This window comes from Propithecus coquereli, unplaced genomic scaffold (genome assembly GCF_000956105.1).
Source record: "Propithecus coquereli isolate 6110/MARCELLA unplaced genomic scaffold, Pcoq_1.0 Scaffold578, whole genome shotgun sequence".
Lineage (NCBI taxonomy): Eukaryota > Metazoa > Chordata > Mammalia > Primates > Indriidae > Propithecus > Propithecus coquereli.
The window spans coordinates 368,091-390,803 of NW_012151707.1; the positions used below are offsets into that span (position 1 = coordinate 368,091).

Sequence of the window (22,713 nt, forward strand, 5' to 3'; positions counted from 1 at the left end):
CCCGGGGCGGGAAGGGAGGACGCGCCCCCGCAGTGCTCGCGAGGTGGAGCGTGCCCGGGCTCTGGGGCTGTCTGGCCAGGTTTGCTTGGCGCCCCGGGACTGGCCGGACGGGCTGGGCCTTCGGCGGGGGTGGAAGAGGACTGTGCCGCGCCCTGCCCGGCCCAGGTGTCGTCTCCGGGGGCGGGGTTTGGGCACCAGGCAGCGGGAGATTCCCGGCCGGAGTGGCGGGTGGGCGTCGAGGGACAGAAGCACACAAGAGCGGGCAGGGCAGGCAACCGCGCGGAGCCGCCAGCATGTTCTCCCGAAACCACCGGAGCCGGGTTACCGTGGCCAGGGGTTCCGCCCTGGAGATGGAGTTCAAACGCGGCCGCTTCCGACTCAGCCTCTTCAGCGACCAGCCAGAGGTGAGGGACCCGCGCCCCTGCCTTCCCCTCCCGGGCTCTCTCCCGCACTCCTGGCCGCGCGCACGCCGAGGGACGGAGACGCGGCGATCCGGGTGCAAACCCGCCCGAATTGTTGACTTAAAAAGTAAGGTGCAGACCGTCTGCACATTAATCGGATCTGTGCTACCCTAGATGTTCCCTGGTTTGGTTGGGATGATTTGCCTCTGCCTAGAAAAACTCCAGGTTGGCCTCAATTTGAGGGGCCCCAGGCTTGATTCCCAAAATGTGCCTGGACCCCAGCCCCTCCCGAGCGTCCTCGGGCCAAGGGCACTGGGAAGCTAGGCGGGCAGCAACGCTGGGACCGCCAGCCCCATTCCGCAGTCTGTCTCCACCGTCTGGGCCAGTTCTGTCATCAGTCTGCTCCTCTAGGCCAGTTCTGCCTGCTTCGCGGAAGCCCCTTTCAACAGTTCTTCTGTGTCGCTGAAGGGCTAGAAGAGTGGGGAGTTAGCTTTTAACTCTTCGGAGTTATTTTCCACACCCAAACTCTCCACCTTCTTTCCTGGGGCCTAAGAGGAGTCCAGCCTCTAGGCCGAGAGTTTCCTCCCGGTGCATCGGTCCGCACGTTGCCGCGCCTGAGTCCTACCCGCAACTGCCTAAAGAGGCTCGGGTGGGGCCGAAGGTATGTGGCTGAGCCAGGACTGAGAGGGCGAGTAGCCACCGCAGAGACTCTTCTGTCCCGACGTCAGCCTCACGCTTGCCCAAGGGAAGCCCAATTCCCAGCTCTCCTTCCCTCCCAGGCCTGGAAAGGGTTAAGTGAGGTGGGTTTTCCTCCCGCCCCCTCTCCCTCGGGCTGGGATTCCAGGCCTGGCTTCTGCCCTTTCCCTCCAGCCTACCCAGAACAAAGGCCCTTTCACACCCTTTTCCCAGTGTCCCTGGCCTTCTCTGACTCAGAAGCTAGTGGGCCTGGGGGAGAGGACCTTTGTTGGGTACCCCGCCCCTAAACAACTTGGCCTGAGGAACCCGCACCGGGCCAGCGTGGGGGAATGAGGGGCGAGGCCGGGGACAGAGGAGGGACTTGTGAGCGGGCGCCGCCCCTGCGATCAGCCCGGCCTTCCGCGGCCAGCGCTGAGGAGCCGGGGCGGAGCCGCAGGGCCCGGCTGGCCGCCGAGCGGAGTGTGACTCCGTGGGCCTAGGGTGGAGGGGGGCAAAGCTGCAGCTGGCTGGGAATCGGGGCTGGTTTCCTGTCTGGAAGGGAAGGGGCCTGCAGAGGGGAGCGGGGGCAGCAGCAGACAGGCACACCCCTGCCTTCCTCCCTCCCTCTCCTCCCTTCTGCTGGAAAAGCGAGGTAATTGTGAGCCCAGGGTGCAGCGGGCTGGATGGGGAACCCGAGTTGGAAGTGGTGGCCCTGGGGGCTGGGCCACATTACCGACTCACCCCTTTGTCTCACTCCCTGAGCTCACTCTCCCAAGTCCTCACCTCCGTCCGCTCTTCTTTCTAACTTTCTCAAACTAAGCCTGAACCCCTTTCGGAAAGCTTCAACCTCTTGACAAACCCCATGACTCTGTAGAGCCTGCATGAGGCGTCCTTTCCCTGCCCCCTTCCAGCTGTGCCTGCCCCTCACTGCCCTCTCCGCATACAGATTCTCTGTCCACCAGGCCAGGGATGTGGGCGGGGGCTGGGGAGGGGCCAGAGTCGGAATGAAAGGGCCTTTTTCTTCCACAGCTGGGAGAACAGCTGCCACCAAAGCAAGACTGGACACTCTGTGCCCAGAGCCCCCTCTGCAGCTGGCCTTACCTCCTGGGACCCCACTCATCTTCACCTTACTTTCCTTTCCTCCCTTGCCTGGCTCTCACCAGGGCCTTGGAACAGCAGTAGGAGAGGAAAATTTGTCACAGCAGCCAGAGGGGTCTAACAAGAGGGCACAGGGACAGGGACAGCCTCTGCCCAAGAGCTGGCCACCTCTTTCAAGACTGAGGGAACAGTGGGAGGAGGAATTGTGGGACAGCGTGGTGCCTACCTGCCCCCCTCTGGAGGGGTCTACAAGGGAAGGGGCACTGGGGGGCACAGAGATGCAGGACAGATTGCACATCCTGGAGGACCTGAATATGCTGTACATTCGGCAGATGGCACTCAGCCTGGAGGTAATGCCCCCACCCCTGGAGTACATACCTCCACTGCTTGCATCCCAGCCCCTGTCTCTGCCCTGCCCATCCCTGCTGGGGCAGAGGGTGGGGAGAGTTGGGCCTGCTTAAAGTGGGGAGAGGGACAAGTGGTTCTGTATGGCCTGCATTGGGTGCTGTGTGTGGACTCAGGCTCAGTTCTCCTGATCAAAGACTTATGTTGGCAACAGGGCCTTCACACCTATTTCTGGAAGTTCTGTGTGTGGGTGTGGATATCTGTTCTGGGGACAAGGGCTCCTTTTAGGTATGGGATGAAGAGAGTTCAATGTGAGAGAGGTTTGCAGGAGGGATGTAGCCTCACTAGAGAAGGGAAAGGAGAGTCCAGGCTGGGAGTAAGTGTTCTGCTGGCCTTAGAGATGGCAGGGAGCTGTTCCGTCTTTATTCTTAAACACATTTACTGAGCATGTTCTACATGTTCTATATGCTAAGCTCCTTTCTAGACCATGGGATACCTCAGTGAACAAGTCAGGAAAGAAGGTCCATTGTGGTGGGAGAACAGACAATAAACATGCAAGCACAGAAATAAGATTGCATGGTGCAATTATGATGGAAGTGGGGATTAGACGTGGAGCTCAGGGAGGGGCTCTGTGAGGAGCTCTTTGAGCTCAGACCGGAAGGATCTGAAGATATGTGGAGATTGGAGGAAGGGCTTTCCAGACAGGGGACATAGCACAGGCAAAGTCCCCCAGATGGGGACGAGGCTGATATATTTGTGGGAAAGCAAGAGAGCCAGTATGGCTGGAATGTGGTAGTTGGGGTGGGGTTGATGGGCAGGGGCCAGATCATTCAGGGCCTTGAAGGCCATGATGAGGTGCTCCGATTTACTTTAAGTGTGATATTGGGCCATGGAAGGGTTTTAAGCAGGGGAATGACTAATCTGATGTTTTTAAATGACTTCTGTGGAAGAATAGGCTGAGTGGGGAGTGGAGGATGGGTTGGCAAGAGAGGTGGCAGAAGACCACCAGGTGGGACTTGTTACAGTCATAGGGGAGTGAACCTGGTGGTGTGGATTAAAGTGCTCATGGTGGAGACAGGGAGAAGCTCATGGATTTCAAATGAGGGGAGTAGATCTGACAGGACTTGCTGAAGGATTGAATGTGAGGGGTAAGGCAAAGACAACTCCAGGATGATTCCCAGGTGTGTGACTAAGCAACTGGGTGGTGTGGCTGTTTACTGAGATGCGGAAGATGGAGGAAGTTATAGAAGTGACTGCCTGGACCAGGCAGGGCATTCCTTTTGAGAGAGGTGGGAGGCAGAACTAAAGAGTTTAGGTCAGGAATGGGGCAATTTATTGCACATGTGCTGCCCCCAAGCCGCACCCACACTCCCTGGATCTTAGTAGACATTGCTAGTCAATCATGACACTCTTTACCAAGGAGCCCAGATGTGGCCTCAGAATCTTTCTCAGCACAGTCTTGGCATAAATTTTGCAGGCTGTGATTTTCATACAGGCACCAGCCAGAGGCAGGACTTCTGGTCTGGTTTCATCTGCATCAGGAGGGGGCACCTTAGTCTGTTTGCCTGGAGAGGGTCACCATTTTCTAATCTGCAGAAAGGTGTTCATTCAATGGACCTGTTGGGACTCTGATACTACCTAATTGTCCTGTGTTGGCACATGAGATGAAACCTATTTTGCCGTTCATAGTCCTCTGCACGGTCCATGTTAATAGTTACGTATGGCTGTTTAAATTGTAATTTTAGTTAATTAAAATAAAACATTTAGTTCCTTAGTTGCTCTAGCCACATTTCAAGTGCTAAATGGCTACTGAACATTTTCTATCATCACAAGTTTTATTGGACAGAGTTTGTCTAGGTATGTAAATGTTTAAATTCTAAAACCTGCTCTCCTCCAAACCAATAGCATTTTTTTCCATGGGTGGCCTGCAGAAGTTCTGGGGCAGAGGAGGGGCTTAGTTTTCACATTGGCCACCTCTCCTTCAGCCATGGCTGAGGGTACTGTGTTCTTTCTCTACCAAGTTCATCAGGTTCTCAAAAGAGAGACCCATTGATGTTTCAGTGATTAGCAAGAGAGGTAGTCATGGAAGAGTAAATCCAAGAAGACTTTAAGGAGGAGGCAACTTAAGCTGTAAGTAAAGGGGAGGTGAGAGTGAGAGAAAACTTGTTTTTAAATATGTGGCCAGGCACGGTGGCTCACACCTGTAATCCTAGCACTCTGGGAGGCCGAGGCAGGAGGATTACTTAAAGCCAGGAGATCGAGACCAGACTGAGCAAGAGAAGACCCAGTCTCTACAAAAGTAGAAAAATTAGCTGGGCATGGTAGTCCCAGCTACTCAGGAGGCTGAGGCAGAAGGATAGCTTTAGCCTAGGAGTTTGAGTGGTGAGCTATGATGATGCCATTCACTCTAGCCTGGATGACTGAGCGGGACCCCAAAATTATTAAATATGTGCTAGACCCAAGTGGAGATTAGACTTTCCCATTTAATCCTCAAACGATGCTATGATGAAGGAGGTGGAATACTTCCCAGTTTACAAACTGAGGCTCCAGAGGTTAAATTCTCACAACTTGTCAAATCCCTAAACCAGCATTTGAACTTAGCCCTGGTGGAGATTCCGAAGGGAAAAGAAGGTGATGAGAAGCAAAGCAGGAAGTCAGGGACAGAAGAACAGGAGGGGTGGGTAGGGATGTCCACAGAGGGCCTAATGTGTACTGGGGCTTCTGCCCATGACTCAGCCTCCTTCAATCCTTTGGGATCTGACCCAGGTCCTGCTGACACCCACATCTGGGCTCTTTCCCAGGAGAATGTGTGTGTGTGGGGAGGAGGGGTGTGTGTGTGTGTGTAATACTTCCTGCTTGGGGAAAGGGTGTTTGTGTGTGCGGAGGGGGCAACAAGGTACTATTCCTGGGGTGGGGAGATGGGGCAAAGCACTAGGATCTGGAACCTGAGCCAGGATTCCTGAGATCCTGTGCAGGAAAGGGTGGGAGCCAGTTTTCTAGGGCGCTCTGGGCCTTGGGCCGCGGGAAAGTGGATTGGGGGGGAGGGGGACGTGTCCAGGCCCCCAGTCCCACTCGTCCAGGCTGAGCCTAGCGACCTCTCTAGGGCCCCAGTTTTCCCAATTTATATGCTATCCTACTCCTCCCCCCTCCCCATTCTCCCAGGCAAAGGGTCACCTTGGAGGGCAAATGCTACGTGGGAGGGGCCTCCTGGAGCTGGAACACTGCGCGAGTTGCGGAGCTCTTTTCAGGGCGATGCGGGCCCTCCCTGAGGTCCTTTCCTGCCGCGAAGGGGTCTCAGTGGTTGCAATGGTTGCGCCACCTGGCCAGACGCTTGGAGGGACTGTCCGTGCCCCTGCGCCCCTCGGTTGCTCTCGCGGCAATTGGGAGCTGATGTCACCAGCGCCCTGAGCGCTGCGTGTGGAGGCGGTGCGGAGGCGGGTGCGGTTACCCTGGCGCCCCAGCCTTGCGGGCTCTCCCACTGTCGGTGCGGTGCGGCTCCGCGGATCCCGAGCGCTGCCCTTCCTCGCTGCTACATGCGCAATGGACAGGGCTAGGGAAGGATCCGTGAGTGCTGGGACTGGGACGACGAGGCTAGCCAGGAGCGTGCTTCGGGATGCCTCTGTGTCCCCCTTCTCCGCAGCTCTCACCTATTTGGGATGTTTGCGGTGGAAGCTGGGTGCAGACTAGGGTGGAGGTTGGCAAGTAGCGAAGCTTAGCAGAGCTAGGACCCTGGTGCAGACAGACAAAACTAGGTTAGGAGGAGATATGTAGTCTGGGAGGGCTTCTTGGTGAAGGGGGCTTTGGGAATGGTTTGGCCTATTTCAAAAGGGAAACAGGTGGATGGTGCTGGGGTGAAGGGTGATAAAAAAATCTGGCCTACGGCAGTGGCTCAGGAAATAGATAGTGAAGGAAAAATCTGTAGACAGGTAAGGTTTTTGGAAGAGGGAATTTGGGGTGTTCAGGTCTTAGAGACTTGAAGCCTGGGGCCACCAGGGACAGAAACAAGAGCACGGGGTGTGGAGGCTAGCTGGTGTGAGGAAAAAGACAGATTTGGGGTGGTCATTCATTCCCGCCTCCAAGTGGGAGGATTGACTTGATCCTGAACTGATCAAGTTAGTCTTCTAACTCCTCTCTGAAGCTTTCCCTGATCACCTCAGCCAGAAGCAAACAGGGTATTTTCCTGTGAGCATGATTATGCCATGACTTGGCACTTATGGAGCAGCCATTAATGTCTACATCGCTCACCTCCTAGCTGGATTTTAAATGTGGAGCCTTAGACAGCACAGGGATGCTCCAGTGTTGCCTGGGTGAATACTACTGCTGCCAATGTAGCATCAGTAAATAAGCATCCTCATCATTCATGTATGCCATGTGCTAGGGCTGTGCTAAGTGCTTTACACCCGTCTCACTGAATCCTCATGACCCTAGGATATGGGGACCTATTAACATTCCGATTTTACAGATGAGGAAACCAAGGTTTAGGAAGGTTGAATAAACTGCTTAGTGCTTTTTAAGCATCAGGGCTCCTTTTTTTCTTTTTTCTTTTTTTTTTTTTTGAGGTAGAGTCTCACTGTGTTGCCCCGGCTAGAGTGCCGTGGCATCATCCTAGCTCAAAGCAACCTCAAACTCCTGGGCTCAAGTGATCTGCCTGCCTCAGCCTCCCGAGTAGCTGGGACTACAGGCATGCGCCACCATGCCTGGCTAATTTTTTCAATATATTTTTAGTTGTCCAATTAATTTCTTTCTATTTTTAGTAGAGACGGGGTCTCGCTCTTGCTCAGGCTGGTTTCGAACTCCTGAGCTCAAACAATCCACCCGCCTCGGCCTCCCAGAGAGCTAGGATTACAGGCGTGAGCCACCGCGCCTGGCCCAGGGCTCCTTTCTGAGTGAATGTTCCTGAGAATCCTGGTGCCTCTCACAGTGCTTCCTATCTGGTCCTTATGCCCAGCTGCCCAGCCCCTCACTCCTGGACCACCTATCTTTCCATCCCCATTCCTTGCCTCTGACCTCACCTCCCAAGCTCAGAGGGCCAGGAGGTGGTGGATCCCCTAATTTGGGACGCATACGGGGTTCTGCGCAGCATGGGTGAACTCTGTAGGTGGTATGCTCCTTCTCTACTGCTCCCTTGCCAACTAGAAGTCCCCCTATCACTTGAGTCTGGGGAATAACCCTGGATTTCCATTCCCTTTAGTTGGTGGTTCTCTGCCATAGCTATACCTCAGAATCACTTGGAGAGTATTCCAAGAATGCACATGCCCCACTCCTAGAAATTCTTATTCTGCAAGTCTTAGGTGGGGCCTGGTAACTTTTTTTTTTAACTCTAAAGATCTAATATTTTTTAAAGGTAACATACTTTCCAATAGTATAGAAGGGTATATATAAAGTATCATAAATCTATTTTCCATTCCTGGATCCCAGGTCCACAATCACTAATATTTTACGCATAAACATACGTGTGTGTGTATAGACAGATAGTAAGTTGGTGCAAAAGTAATTGCGGTTTTGGGCCGTGAATTTTAAATCTTTATAACTAAACACATCTTTATTAATCAAAATAGTAACCATTACAACCAACACATTTTTGCCAATGAGAAATAAGTTTGTTTATTCCTGTAGTGTAAAAATCTGTGCTTCAGGATTCTACGAATTCTTGGAAAGCATTTTCTGCATCTTGCTGGTTGTGGAAGCATTTCTGTGCAAAAAGTTGTCAAGATGCTTGAAGAAGTGGTAGTCTGTTGGCGAGAGGTCAGGTGAATATGGCAGATGAGGCAAAACTTCGTAGCCCAATTCGTTGAACTTTGAAAGTGTTGATTGTGTGACGTGTGGTTGGGCGTTGTCGTGGAGAAGAATTGAGCCCTTTTTGTTGACCGATGCTGGTGGCAGGCGTTGCAGTTTTCAGTGCATCTCATCGATCTGCTGAGCATACTTCTCAGATGTAATGGTTTCACCAGGATTCAGAAAGCTGTAGTAGATCAGAGCAGCAGTACACCACCAAACAGTGATCATGATCTTTTTTTGGTGCAAGTTTGGCTTTGGAAAGTACATTGGAGCTTCTTCTCGGTCCAACCACTGAGCTGGTCATTGCCAGTTGTCAGATAAAATCCACTTCTTGTGGCTTGTCACAATCTGATCGAGAAATGGTTGGTTGGTACAATAAGAGCACCAACGAACAACCAAGAGTGCCAGTTCGTTGCATACAATAAGAGAAGATGACACTTCAAAATGGTGATTTTTTTGATTTTCAGTCAGCTCATGAGGCACCCACTTATCAAGCTTTTTCACCTTTCCAATTTGTTTCAAATATTTGTTTCAAATATCAAATGACTATAGAGGGGTTGACGTTGAGTTCTTCGGCAACTTCTCATGTAGTTGTAAGAGGATGAACTTCAATGATTGCTCTCAATTGGTCGTTGTCAACTTCCGATGGCTGGCCACTGTGCTCTTCATCTTCAAGGCTCTTGTTTCCTTTGCAAAACTTCTTGAACCACCACTGCACTGTACGTTTGTTAGCAGTTCCTGGGCCAAATGTGTTGTTGATGTTGTGAGTTATCTCCACTACTTTATGACCCATTTTGAACTCAAATAAGAAAATTGCTCGAATTTACTTTTTGCCTAACATCATTTCCATAGTCTAAAATAAATATAAAATAAACAGCAAGTAATAAGTTATTAGCAAAAAAAAGAGAAATGCACATTAAAATGATGTATAACATAACCACATTTATTTAAGAATGTATTCCAATATCAAACAGCAAATTTCAACGATGTTAAAACCACCATTACTTTCATACCAACTTAATACATGTGTATACACATATATGTATATATATCATGCACAAATGGTAACATGTATAATATGTTCTTTCTTTTCTCACATTGTTTATTTTGGAGATTGTTTCATATCTGCACACATTTCTACCTCATTCTTTTTTTTTTTTTTTGAGACAGAGTCTCACTCTTTTCCCCGGGCTAGAGTGAGTGCCATGGCGTCAGCCTAGCTCACAGCAACCTCAAACTCCTGGGCTCAAGCGATCCTTCTGCCTCAGCCTCCCAAGTAGCTGGGATTACAGGCATGTGCCACCATGTCCGGCTAATTTTTTTTTCTATATATTTTTAGTTGTCTGATTAATTTCTTTCTATTTTTAGTAGAGACGGGGTCTCGCTCTTGCTCAGTCTGGTTTCGAACTCCTGAGCTCAAACAATCCACCCGCCTCGGCCTCCCAGAGTGCTAGGATTGCAGGCGTGAGCCACCGCACCCGGCCTCTACCTCATTCTTTAATGTCTGCAATATTACATGGTATAGACATGCTGAAACTTATTTAATCAGTGCCCTATTGAAGTGCTTTTAATTGTAGTGTTTAAAACAATGCTGTAATGAATATTTTTGTACATACAGCTTTGCCCAGTTATATGTGGAGCATAAACTCCTAGATATTGGATGGCTGGATCAAAGGATATGTGACTGTATTTTTCATAGATTTTTCCAAATTGTGCTGAAAAGAGGCTGAAGGAATTTATAAACCCGACCATCAAATGCATACAGATATCTGTATTTTTTGTTTTTGTTTCTAAAGATGGGGTCTTGTTATGTCGTCCAGGCTGGACTTGAACTCCTGGGCTCAAGAGATTCTCCCAGCTCAGCCTCCCAAGCCACTGGGACTACCTCGGTGCTTGGTTACACAGTTTCTCTGGTTATTCTTGGGCAGCTGAGGTTGATACCCTATGCTTGCTCTTGAATTGCCTAAAGCATTAGTTTCTTGTCAGTTTCTCCTAGGCCATAGCCCAGCTGGGGTCTGGGGGTGCTTCAGCCTGTCCCCTGTCTGACATTTCCTCCTTACCCTTTCCCTGATCCTGGCTAGGACACGGAGTTGCAGAGGAAGCTAGACCATGAGATCCGGATGAGGGAAGGGGCCTGTAAGCTGCTGGCAGCCTGCTCCCAGCGAGAGCAGGCTCTGGAAGCCACCAAGAGCCTGCTTGTGTGCAACAGCCGCATCCTCAGCTACATGGGCGAGCTGCAGCGGCGCAAGGAGGCGCAGGTGCTGGGGAAGACAGGCCGGCGGTGAGCAAGGGGGGAAGGCAAGGACTCGATGGGAGCAGGAGGCCCTGTGGGTGGTGGTGGGAGTGTGTGTGCATATATGGAATGTGGACCATCCCGAATATGACCTCCCCATGAAGCCGTGTCAGGGGCCTGGAGGAGACCTTGCTGTTTTACCACCTCAGTGTGTTGCCCAGAGGTGCACTAGTGAGTAGCTAGGGCTGGACTCAGGAAAGCCTGTGTGTCTGGTGAAAGGCTGGCAGCCTGACGGGGAGTAGGTAATGCAAAAACGCTAATTTGCTAAGCCCTGCCTATGATCCAGTGAGTCTGGCTGTCTGGCTTTTAGAAAACTAATTTTCTCAAGGACAGTTCACCAAATGGCCAATTGTTAAATGGCAAATTTACCACAAACTGACAATAGTTTGTTATACCTAGGGTTCACCATGAGAGGCAGGGATTGGGACAGGAAATAATAAAAAACCACTTAAAGGAAAGCCTACCCATTCATATGGATTAGGTCATGCACTCTAAAAGGGCACAGTTTCTGGATGTAAAACACAAGCTACACTAGCATTAGACTGTTTATTGGACAAATCTACAGTGAAATGGTTGAGGTGATGCCGTGGTAAAACTAAAACATTGGAGAATTTGGCAAATTGATCATTCTGAGGACTGGCCATTTTTGGCAAATTGGTCACTTGGAGAATTGGCTTCTGGCAGTGGCCTGCTTACCCCGTTGCAGCTGCATGGGGAGATGGTCCTGGCCTTTCACTGGCGTGGTGCCCTTCCCAGCCATGAAGGCTGACACGAGGTGAGGCTGCCAGAAGCTCACCCATGAAGCCACCAAGAAAAGGCAGAAAACCCACTCTACAGCTATCTCAGGAAGCTAGAGGAAGGACGAGCAGGCAAAGGAGACAGCCTCTCCTGTGAGTGTGCTGCCTCCTGAGAGGTGGCCATTGACAGGCTCTGCCTGGCCTCAGTCTCCACACAGCCCCTCAATGTGATTTGAAGTATACCCCAAGTCCCTGGCAGCTAAACACATTGCCATTAGTGCCACATCATTTAGCTTAAGGCCCTACTAAGTTGGCAATTACATTAGTGCTATTGTGAATAAGTACAGATAAGCTGTTACTTTAGGAGAGGGACATGTGCTTGGTGAGAGTCCTGATGATGGGCGGAGAGGTGAGGAAGGCTGGGTGTCTGGGGCCCTTCAGTTGGGGACTGTGGGACTTGGGGCACTGGGAGGATACAGCACATCTGGCCACGAGGAAAAAGGAGAGATCAAAGCTGGGGGAAAGGAGAGGGTCAGTGGCAAGCGGAACACAAATGTTCCCCGCTCGTGTTTTCTCCTTTCATAAAACACAGGCCAAATTATTTTCCGACTGACCCGGTACCGTCTTACATCAAACAAGTGATGAGATAGTGGATAACAGCAGCCTCTCTATTAAAAAGAAAAGCCTGCAAACCCCTCTGAGCCTGGGGTTTAATGGAGGAGAGCACTGAAAGGCTCTCTGTGGGCACCTATCCCGAAGCCCCACTTGTCTCTGGCAGCGGTCTGGAGAGGTGGTGAGAGAGGGTGCTTGGAGAGGAAGAGCCCTGAGCTTGCATATTGTGTGTGTGAGCTAATGTGGCTCAACTGTCCCCAGTGTCCCCAAGCCTGGCAAATTGCTGGGTGCAATTGAGAACTCTTGCTCACAGTCCCTCGGCCTTGCCCTGTCAGCCTGTCTGGGGACCTAGGGGCTGAGACCCTGGGACCAGGGGGATCCTAGAGCCCTTGGGAACCAGAGCAAAGGCGAGTAGTATCTAGAGGCTAGGCCAGGACATTGTGCCTTATCCACAGGCCTTCTGACAGCAGCTCGCCTGCTGAGCGCTCCCCCTGCCGCGGCCGGGTCTGCATCTCCGGTAAGAAGCACAGCTACCCCAGCTGCTGGCACCCTTGGCCCAACCACACGACCTCCTGCCCCATCTTAACATCTATTCCTACCCCTCTGCTCCTTAGACCTCCGGATTCCACTCATGTGGAAGGACACAGAATATTTCAAGAACAAAGGTGGTGAGTCCCACACACCCAGGGATAAATTCAGGGGAGTGAGCCTGAGGTAGGAGACTCTTGTGGGGCATGTTTTTAACAGTTTTGCTCTCTTTGTCCCCAGACTTGCACCGCTGGGCTGTGTTCCTGCTTCTGCAGTTAGGGGAACACATTCAGGACACAGAGATGATCCTGGTGGACAGGACACTCACGGACATCTCCTTTCAGAACAATATGCTCTTGTGAGTGCCTCATCCCTGTTGCAGGGGAGGGGGAGGTAGAAGGGAGGGAGATTGGCACCTGGGCTTCTCGGGGAGCTGCCTATACTAGCACCACCCACGTTCCCTGCCCTCTGTGCCTCCCCAGATTTCCCCATGACAACTCTCCTCCCTTCTCCCACTAGCACCGAGGTGGGGCCAGACTTTGAACTACGGCTGGAGCTGTATGGGGCCTGTGTGGAAGAAGAGGGTGCCCTGGCTGGTGCCCCCAAAAGGCTTGCCACCAAACTCAGCAGCTCTCTGGGCCGCTCCTCAGGGAGACGTGTCCGGGCATCGCTGGACAGTGCTGGGGGTTCAGGAAGCAGTCCCATCTTGCTCCCCACCCCAGCTGTGGGGTAAGGCCTTGCACTCCCCCACTGCCCTAAGCCACTTGTACGCAGGTGATCTTTGAACTGTGTTGAGCATGCAGAACCCATTTTGCACTGTTGCCAGAATGTGCAGACGTGAATGAGCAGCAGCCACACATCTGGGAGGTACCTGGCCTGTACCCCAAGCCAGTCCGGAAGACCAGCAGGAAGCAGGGAGAGTTAGGCTCTGGGGTCATAACTTTTCAGCAGTAGCAAATACACCTTATGTCGATAGGACACAGCTCCTTATGTGGAACAGTGTAGCCTGAGCCCTGTGATGGTGCCTTCAGGCACCTACAGACACCTCGTGGAACTACCGGGACTCTTAAGGAGAAGTTTGAGAACCACTGGGGTAATGAACAGAGTACTGATTTTGGACACAGACATGGGTGCAAATGGGTTCAAAGTCTAGCTTCACCACTCAACAGCTATAAATTATGAGAAAGTTTCTTAACCTAAACCTCAAGTTGCCTGATCTAATTAAAGAATGCTACCTTTTTATCAAGTGTCTTGTAAAAAGTAAAAAAAAAAAAAAAGAAGAAGAAGAAGAAGAATGCCACCGATCTCACAGGGCTGCCATGGGAATAGAGTGGGATAACATATATTAAATATAAAGCATAGGTCCTGGCACTTAGCAGGAGCTCAGTAAACGTTTGTTCCTGATCCCTGTTGGGCAGGCAAGCTGGCTTTCTGCAGGGCAGCCTGAATAATGGGGGCAGACCTGCTCAGTCCTTAATGGTTCCTGCCACCTGACATGCCCCCCACTCAGCTGGTGGCCCTCCTGTCTCTCCTTCAGTGGTCCTCGTTACCACCTCTTGGCTCACACCACTCTCACCCTGGCAGCAGTGCAAGACGGGTTCCGCACACATGACCTCACCCTTGCCAGTCATGGTGAGTATGTGTGTGCGTGGGGGACACACACATGTGATGGAGACAAGAGGGGCTGTGGGATGATTCCCTTCTCATTCCCCACACTCACCCTGCACTTCCTCCTCCCCCAGAGGAGAACCCTGCCTGGCTGCCCCTTTATGGTAGCGTGTGTTGCCGCCTGGCGGCTCAGCCTCTCTGCATGACTCAGCCCACAGCAAGTGGTACCCTCAGGGTGCAGGTGAGGGGGCCCTGAGGAGTGGAAGGGAACAGGGAGAAGGCAGAGGACAGCTGGATCACCTAGGAATAGAACTATTGAAAATGCAAGAACTGGGTAGAGGAAGGGGGTTATGGCAAGACGAGGGGAAGAATGGACAGGAGGGTGGGCAAAGGGAGCAAGTTCTTGGTGGGGGCGCAAAGAGGGGTGTTGGGGAGTGTGACTCCCCCAGAAAACATTGAGTCATTTATGCAGCAAGCGGGGGAGATGCGGAACTGGGCACGAGTGCATGGAGTCCTGAAAGGCACAAACCTCTTCTGTTACCGGCAACCTGAGGATGCAGACACTGGGGAAGAGCCGCTGCTTACTATTGCCATCAACAAGGTGATGGGTCCCTTGGTGGTGCGGCCACCAGGTGCCCGGGACCAGAAACCTTTCCTTCAGGTCCCAGGAGGGTGGGTGCAGGCCTCAGAGAGATGCAAGCTGACCTTTTGCTCCTGACAGCACCACACCCAGCTTCAGGGCCAGGGATGCTGGACCATGCTCTCCCACACCACAGCATCACTGGAAAAGGGTCATCCCACTCGCTCACGTCCTCAGCCCCTGCCAAGTCTCAGAGAGGGTTTTAACAACAGTTTAGGCTTTTCATCCTCCTTTCCCCTTTCCCCTCCGATTCCAATTTGCGTCTATTTTACCACTTCCTGTTTTTCTCTCCTGACACAGCTCCAATTGCCCATCTTTGCTCCCTAGCCCTTTTCTTGGCTCTCCTGCCTACTTTTTGGCAGTTCTGAGGGATCTTTGGCCTCAGCATTCTTGCCTACCTTTGCATCTTCCCTGCCTTGCTCAATCCCTCTTTCCTTGTCTCAGCCTGCTCCTCCTTCCCTGACTTGGGACTGTCTCATCCCCAGCCCTTTCCTGCCATTCCTTCCCACTCTGGTTGGTGGGAGGCAAACGAGGGCTCTTCCTTCTAAGGCAGGGCTAATCAGAGCTGCCTGATGGCACTGCCAACTTCCATGACCAAGGCGGAGGTGGAAGCAGACCTCTTCTTTTTCCTGCAGGAGACTCGAGTCCGGGCTGGGGAACTGGACCAAGCCCCAGGACGGCCTTTCACCCTAAGTGTCAGTAACCGGTATGGAGATGACGAGGTGACGCACACCCTTCAGACAGAGAGTCGGGAAGCCCTGCAGAGCTGGATGGAGGCTCTGTGGCAGCTTTTTTTTGACATGAGTAAGAGAGAAGGGGGCTGGGATGAACCTTTGGGAGAGACTGGGGTTTGTTATTTTTACCAAGGCCTCTATTTCAAGATTGTGAGGGAATGTAGCAGGAGAGAGGGCAGCCTGGCCCTCTCTTCCAATCAGTGCTCTTCCTCCAGGCCAGTGGAAGCAGTGCTGTGATGAAATCATGAAAATTGAAACTCCTGTTCCCCGGAAACCACCCCAAGCACTGGCCAAGCAGGGGTCCTTGTACCATGAGATGGGTGAGTGAGACAGAAAGTGTACTCTAGGAACCTGGTGGGAAATGGGGTCGGCGGGGTGAGGGGGGGGGCTTCAGGGGAAGCCAGGTCATGGAAACAGAGAGAAAGCACACTTGGGGCTAAGGCAGATCTCTGGGGACCAAGTCTTACCCAGTTCTGCTGTATTCCTTTCTCCTCTCCCACTCTTCTTAGAGCCATCTCCACCAAAGTGCAAAACAAAATCCCAAAGAGCCAGACTCATTTCATGTATTTCTTTCCTAATTTCTTTTTTTTCTGTTTCCCTTTCTGCATGCGGATTCCTGTCTCTTCCTCTGACCCCTCACTTGCCTGGCACTGCTTTCATTTTTCTCCTCTTTCCTGGTTTCTTCACCTACTTCTGTTCCCCTCCCCATCCACCTTATATCCCATATGCCACAGTCTTATCAGAGCCTGTGGCCCCAGGGGGCCCAGGTGAGGGGCTGCTCCTGCAGGATAATGCAATTTCGGCTGAGATCCGGGCTTTGCTTTCCTCCTATTACAGTGACAGGTGATAGTCAGGGATGGGTGGGTCTGGGGCCTGAGCTCTGACTAGCCCCCTCCCCGCAACCCCTTCCTGGTGCCACAGCTATTGAGCCGCTGGATGACATCGCAGCGGTGACAGACATCCTGGCCCAGCGGGAGGGAGCAAGGCTGGAGACACCCCCACCCTGGCTAGCAATGTTTACAGACCAGCCTACCCTGCCTAACCCCTGCTCGCCTGCCTCAGTGGCCCCAGCCTCAGCCTGGACCCACCCCCTGCCCTGGGGACGACCCCGAACCTTTTCCCTGGATGCTGTCCCCCCAGACCATTCCCCTGGGGCTTCTCGCTCGGTTGCCCCTCTCCCTGTGCAGCGATCCCCACGGTCCAGAGGCCTCTGCAGCAAAGGCCCACCCCGCACTTGGCTCCAGTCACCAGTGTGAGAAAGAAGGGTGCTGGCAACAGGATCTTGCCAGAAGAGAAAATGACCCACGTGCAGTTGGGCTCTGGATATGGCACTGTCTGTAGCAAGTTGACCAGCTTGGCCTCTTCGTCCTCTGCTGGACTGGGGGTAGGCTGGCGAAGGGGGACAGAAGCCCTTCTTAAGTTGTGGTTGCCATGGTACTGAGGGACTCGTTCCCGGGGCTGGCTGGGACCCCCTGAACCCTTCCTGGGAGAAAACTGGAACCAACTATGCCCTACCTCCCTGCACTAACCAACTTTGAGGATGGCACTGAAGAGCCCTGGGGGGAAGACACCTCCCTTGTGACTCCCATATCAACCATTAAAGTTATTTAACAGCAGCCTTTACCTGGTTCTTGAGGGCAGGTTATCTCACTCTGATTGGTCTAGATGTGTCCCACCTCATCCTTGGGGCTTAGTTTACCAGTTGCGAAGTATGATGGTGATACTGAGTAATCAGACCAGGACTGGGTGGAAGGGGTACTTTATAAATACACGAAATATAGGGAGAAAGGAAGCTGCTCTTCTCTCACACACTGCTGAATCGCAAGATCTCAGCGAGGTCGTAGCCAGTCACAGCAAAGGAGTTGCCTGAGGGATCACAGAATCGAGCACCACACACCTGGGTGTCGAACACACACTCACCATGACAGTGTTCCACCTGGAGGAGAAACAGGCTGGTCAGGGCCTGGTGCCTCATGCTCAGATCCCCCATTCCCCACCCCTCCCATGACACAGACCTCAATGTAGCCACTCTCTGGGCTTCTGCTCAGCTTCCAGATATGCACAAAGGTGTCCTCAGCTGCAGAGAGTAGCTATTAAGAAAAGCAGGGAGGAGTGAATGGGAGTCAGAATGCCCTGCCAGGGGGACAGGTATAGGCTGGAATGTCCAGTCCAGGTGCCCTGGGGAGGAGGACCACATTGAGTAGCAAAGAGAAGCCTGTGGTGTCCTCTCAACATCCCAGCACCAGGGAAAAGGGTATACAGGGATGGACAAGGAGACTGACCTTGCCCATCTCAGGAGCTAGGTCCAGGGCACAGATGGCCCGGGCATGGGCGTTGATCTGGACGTGTAGAGTTCCTGTAGTAGCCTCATACAGACGAACTTGCCCATTCGCATAGCCTGCTGCTATGATCCCCTGCCACAGCTGCACAGAGGGGCATGGGACTCTGCAAGGGTGACACCCAATTTTGATTTCACCAGACCCAGTCCCACTCCCCATCCTGAAGCTACCTCAGGAAGGCCTCCGCCCCCTTCTGCCTCACCTACCCGAATCCTGGAATGCGGATCAGTAATGTGAATTCTGGCCCTGACCGCCAGACACACAGCAAGCCTGAGTCATCTGCCGTCACCATGTCAACCACACAATCCTGAGGGGGAAAGGTGGGATCAGCCCTTCCCTTTCTCCCCTGCTCTGGTCCTGTATACAGGGCAGGAGAGGAAGGGAGGCAGTATTTGTGTGGAGCCCTCACCAGCTGGACCCACAAGAAACCTTCCCCAGGGTTCCCTCAGGAAGCATGAACTGCTTCCCTTGCATTTCTTTATAGAGTCTCATAGCTTCCCTCTCCCACACACATCATGTGTTAAGAGGGGGCATACAGTTATCTTCACTGAATGGATGATAACCTGAGGCCATAGTGTCATGACCTTTGGAGACCTTGCAGTGAGCAAGCCAGTCAGTCATGCCTAGACCCTGGGCCTTCCAACACCCAACACCTGGCAGCCAGCATAGCCTATGGGCCCAGCCCTGTGTCAGGCACAGTGGAGAGTGTGAATTAGGAAATACATACCCTGTTCTCAAAAGGTTTGCAAACCATTTGGGGAGACAAGAGTTGTCTTTGAGGGCAGTGTCAATTCAGGGTTCAGCTAAGGGAGATCAGTGGGAGCTGGAATAGGGGGAAGGCTTCCTGGAGAAGATGGCACTGGAGCTGGGCCGGAGTAAGTAGGATGTGCCCAAGTCCGCAGAAGAGAGCTACACATGTCAGAGCTGGAAAGCAACTTAGAAATTCACACCTGTACTAAAAAGTTTTAGTGAACTATAAAATGCCACATACATAAAGTATCTCTGGCGTTATCACTGGATCCAAGGTTGCTGAAGACTAGGGAAGCGAAGATTTGCCCAAAGTCATCCAGCTGCTTAGTGGCAGAGCCAAAACTTGAACCCAAGTCCCCTGCATCCCAAAGTGGGGAAAGTTCCAAGGCTCACTGGAATGGGTAGGGGAAGTCCACTCACCTGTCCCTGGGCAGGCTCGCTGGCAATGTCTGTGACTGGTGTCTGGTGGCCAGCCAGCTCCTCGCTCAGTACAATGTTGGGACCCTTGGCTGGGATGTCAAACACCAGCACCCGGCCTGACCATGTTCCTGCAGCCAAAACCAGTGCCCCACTGATGGCTCCCCGACCCTCCTGGGTCTCCAGCCACCACACTCAGCACTCCCTCTGTCCCAGAAACCTTAGTAACAAACCCACCTCTCACTGCTCTGACAGCCTTGCCCCTCCATTCACTACCCTCCTATCCCACCCTGCCCCTATGAACCCCTCCATGGCTTTTTAGAATTCTTTCAGATTACCCTCCACTCCCACCCTTCCCTCTAACCCTCCACAATTTCCTCAGGCCCTCAGCATTCTCCTGCCCAAAGCCCACACCCCTATACTCCCAGCACTCATCAGTGCCCTGACCCTGGCCCCCTCACCCACACAGATGTAGTGGCCACTGGCAGCAATTCCTCGTGCAAACACAGCCTGTACTGAGTATGAAAGGGGAAAACTTATCAGAAATAGTGCTTCCCCCAGCCCCAGCAAACACTCCCTACCCCCACCCCACTTGGTCCTGCAGGTACCTGGAGAAGCATCTCCAGAGTCCAGAGCGTGCCAATAGACCATGACAGAGCCATCAGACTCGTACATCTGCAAGACGAGGACAAGGATGGGGGCATAATCCAGCTGACCTCTGCTGGCTCTGTATTGAGTACTTCACATATACACGCTAGCTTTAGGCCATTTCATCCTCAAAACAATTCTGGGAGGTAGGTACTACTTCTATCCCCATTTTACAGAGGAGGACACTGAGGCTCTGAGTAGTTAATTGCCTGAGGTCATACAGCTAGTAAAGGGGCAGATATTGGAGGTGGCACTTGGGAACTAGAAAAGATGTAAGGAATTAAGATGAGAAATAGAAAAAGGGAGTGGGCTAAGCATGTGAAAAGTTTGCAAGTGTTTACAGGCAAGTGGGGAAGGGTCTGGAATCCCTGCAGAGGAGCTGACAAGACTGTGGAGTAAGGTAGGAGGGTGTTCTTACCTGTATTCCTCTGTGTGAGGTGAGTACCAGCAGTACTCGGAAGGGGAGGACACACCAGTGGACCTGGAAGGAGGTGGATCAGTGTAGGGAGAAAATCCGAGCAGGGGACATGAGAAGTCAAAGAGTGTAAATTCAGGGGTTAGGGAAGGCCTATTCCTTTGAGATTTGGAGAGAAAGGGTAGGCGGTAGGCCAGGTTCAGCAACGCCACTCCCAACTCTATGCCTCACCTGAGTGATAAGTGGAGGGCTCACTCCAGCGCCCTCCTTAGCGTGGAGTTGGCGCTGAGCCAAGGACACACCCTCAGGGGCAGCGCTGAGAAGCTGGGCGCTCGGTCCGTGGACCACTCCAAAATGCGTGAGGTTGCGGGCCGGCAGCTGCAGCACACTGAGGTTGTTGCACAGGGCGGCGGCCGAGCCTCGAAGGGGAATGGAGCGCTCTCGGCGGAACATGCTGGGGAGGGACACCCAAATCACGGGGCGCGCAGGAAACAGACGACAGCGGAGATTCCTGAAGGGATGGCTATCAGGAGGCACTTCGGGAGACCCCGGAGTCTGGGTCACATGAAGGGGTACCCCGAGGGGGTGACGGGGGATGGGTCACATGACATGGAGAGTGGCTCTGGAGCAGGAGAGAGAAGTCCCAGGGCTGAGTCATGAGGCGATGGAAGAGAATTCTAGAGGTGCAATGGTGATGGCACAGGACCACCTGGTGGCCCCAAGCGCACGGGCTAAGAAGGCGTTATGAGGCCTCTAGACCTTTTTTCCCTCGGCTGAGCTCCCCGAAGCCCCCAACCCAGGTCAGAGTCACACCCGCAGCCCAGATTCCCTTGCCTGACTCCGGGTGCGTTCTGTCCCTCCGAATCCGCCGCCACCATAGAGACGACGCACGTACGCACGGCCGTTGGGCGGGGTGAATGGCTGGAGCGCGCAGCAGCTGTGGGCGGGGCGAGCGACCTTGAGCGTCGCGTGGTTGCCGAGGCGACCGTTAGGCGGCTCGGAGGCCCGGGTGAAGCTGAAACGGCTTGCTGCGGCCGCGACTGCGGTGGCGATGGCTCACGAAAGCTCGGTGAGCGTTAGCTCAGCTGGGGGTGAGCCAGAGCCAGGGACGGGCGTTAAGGTCGGTCGGGAACCGTGGGCCAGCTCCGCGCCGCCCGGAGCCCCTACTTGCTTCCGCCTACCATGCGGCGTTCTAGATGACCCAGGGAGCCTCGTCGGTATTCGGGCAGAAAACCTACACCTGCATCACGCCCACTCACACGCCTTGTCACACTCTGGCCATGAGGGAAAGTGTCGATGGGTGGTGTAGAGCCTGAGAACAAGAAGTGAATTTGGAACAGCTAATGCACGTAATAATTCCCTTACATTGAGGTGCTTATTTAATTGGATAAACCAGAAATGGTCTGGCATATGGGGAGAGGTGATGATAGATAAATCATCTATTTCGAGAATTTCAGAAGGAAGAAATGAATTAAACAACATCTCTGAGGCTGCGCTTGAAAGGCAAATTATTTGAAAGCCAAGAAATTTTATAATAAAACAGATTCGAAGAGCCTTTGTCAAAACGTCTTTGTCCACGACCCTGTTGCCTGGGATAGAGGGCAGTGACGTGATCATAGCTCATGGCAACCTCACAATTCTGGGCTCAAGAGATCCTCCTGCCTCAGCCTCCCAAGTAGAAGGCCAGCCAGTTTTCTATTTTTTGTAAAGACGGGAGTCTAGCTCTTGATCAGGCCGGTCTCAAACTCCTGACCTCAAGTGATCCACCTGCCTCAGCCTCCCACAGTGCTAGGACTACAGGCTTGAGCCACTGCTCCTAGCCAGGAACCAACTCTCTTGTCCTAGTCCTATCTGCCACTTGTCCCAGCCCTACCTGCCCCACCCTGGTCAAGCTTGGTCTGGGCTGTGGGCCACTCCTGGCGCTTGCCACAGGGCTGTTCTCAATGGTGGCAAAGGGAAATGAGGGTTAAGGGATTTTTTAATTTTTATTTTTTTTTAATTTAAAAAAAAATTGAGACATAGTCTCACTCTGTTGCACCGGTTAGAGTGCCGGGGCTTCAGCCTAGCTCACAGAAACCTCAAACTCCGGGGCTCAAGCAACCTTCTGCCTCAGCCTCCCAAGTAGCTGGGACTACAGGCATGCGCCACCATGCCCGGCTAATTTTTTTATATATGTATATTTTAGTTGTCCAGCTAATTTCTATTTTTTTAGTAGAGACGGGGTGTCGCTCTTGCTCAGGCTGGTCTCGAACTCCTGAGCTCAAACAATCCGCCCGCCTCGGCCTCCCAGAGTGCTAGGGTTACAGGCGTGATCCACCACGCCCGGCCGGGTTAAGGGATTTTGATTTCAGTGTGAGATTTAGGAAACACCAGATTTCAGGGGAGACTGAATTTTAGGAAACATGAGGTATGAAACAATAATAAGGTTGTGTGTATGTAGGGGGAGTGCGGTAGGCAAAGATTTAAGAAGATCACAATTGGAGTTAAACTTTGGAAGGAACCAGTTTCAAAGAGACTGTTGTGGGAAGTGAGGAGACTCTCAAGAAACTGTTAGTAAATTCCTATGTCCCTAACATGAGTTTTGGGGACTAGTCTTTTTAAGTGATTATAAAAGGATACAAACTCATTGTAGAGTAGTTCTAAAATAGAAAAGAGGCCGGGTGCGGTGGCTCACGCCTGTAATCCTAGCACTCTG

General features: G+C 52.5%; 3 protein-coding genes across 5 annotated transcripts in view; 2 read left to right on the plus strand and 1 right to left on the minus strand.

The window, feature by feature from the left end:
• Nucleotides 1-208: 208 nt before the first annotated feature.
• RTKN (rhotekin) lies at nucleotides 209-17,086 on the plus strand. Of its 3 annotated transcripts, XM_012658186.1 has the most exons (13): nucleotides 1,501-1,728; nucleotides 2,106-2,524; nucleotides 10,379-10,578; nucleotides 12,395-12,456; nucleotides 12,554-12,607; nucleotides 12,708-12,825; nucleotides 12,987-13,196; nucleotides 14,005-14,099; nucleotides 14,210-14,316; nucleotides 14,548-14,676; nucleotides 15,351-15,519; nucleotides 15,665-15,769; nucleotides 16,371-17,086. In XM_012658186.1, exons 2-13 carry the CDS (start codon nucleotides 2,453-2,455, stop codon nucleotides 16,703-16,705), a joined length of 1,656 nt encoding a protein of 551 aa, XP_012513640.1. In that variant the 5' UTR covers nucleotides 1,501-1,728; nucleotides 2,106-2,452; the 3' UTR covers nucleotides 16,706-17,086. The 3 variants fall into 3 exon arrangements, with proteins under 3 accessions (XP_012513639.1, XP_012513640.1, XP_012513642.1); XM_012658185.1 differs by lacking the exons at nucleotides 1,501-1,728; nucleotides 2,106-2,524 and adding an exon at nucleotides 209-404; XM_012658188.1 differs by lacking the exon at nucleotides 2,106-2,524.
• A 106-nt stretch (nucleotides 17,087-17,192) lies between these two features.
• WDR54 (WD repeat domain 54) lies at nucleotides 17,193-20,857 on the minus strand. The gene is made up of 9 exons (XM_012658189.1): nucleotides 20,250-20,857; nucleotides 20,022-20,084; nucleotides 19,564-19,630; nucleotides 19,417-19,470; nucleotides 18,959-19,086; nucleotides 17,995-18,095; nucleotides 17,732-17,894; nucleotides 17,465-17,539; nucleotides 17,193-17,385 (listed from the first exon to the last, which is right to left on the minus strand). Exons 1-9 carry the CDS (start codon nucleotides 20,469-20,471, stop codon nucleotides 17,254-17,256), a joined length of 1,005 nt encoding a protein of 334 aa, XP_012513643.1. The 5' UTR covers nucleotides 20,472-20,857; the 3' UTR covers nucleotides 17,193-17,253.
• Nucleotides 20,858-21,069: 212 nt separating this feature from the next.
• The window catches only part of LOC105821468 (chromosome unknown open reading frame, human C2orf81), a 5,725-nt gene continuing 4,081 nt past the window's right edge, over nucleotides 21,070-22,713 (plus strand). Inside the window, exon 1 of the mRNA XM_012658164.1 lies at nucleotides 21,070-21,087. Coding sequence (XP_012513618.1) covers nucleotides 21,070-21,087 — 18 coding nt within the window. The remainder of the gene's footprint in view (nucleotides 21,088-22,713) is intronic.

What these genes read in the sequence shown, in the direction of transcription:
- RTKN (XM_012658185.1), top strand. Translation starts at nt 294, where the DNA reads ATGTTCTCCCGAAACCACCGGAGCCGGGTTACCGTGGCCAGGGGTTCC. An exon ending in CGGCCGGGTCTGCATCTCCG is followed by an intron (nt 12,457 to 12,553) that starts GTAAGAAGCACA and finishes TCTGCTCCTTAG; the next exon opens with ACCTCCGGATTCCACTCATG. An exon ending in GTGGTACCCTCAGGGTGCAG is followed by an intron (nt 14,317 to 14,547) that starts GTGAGGGGGCCC and finishes TCATTTATGCAG; the next exon opens with CAAGCGGGGGAGATGCGGAA.
- WDR54 (XM_012658189.1), bottom strand. Translation starts at nt 20,471, where the DNA reads ATGTTCCGCCGAGAGCGCTCCATTCCCCTTCGAGGCTCGGCCGCCGCC. An exon ending in CCTCACACAGAGGAATACAG is followed by an intron (nt 19,631 to 20,021) that starts GTAAGAACACCC and finishes CTCGTCTTGCAG; the next exon opens with ATGTACGAGTCTGATGGCTC. An exon ending in TGGCCACTACATCTGTGTGG is followed by an intron (nt 19,087 to 19,416) that starts GTGAGGGGGCCA and finishes TTTTGGCTGCAG; the next exon opens with GAACATGGTCAGGCCGGGTG.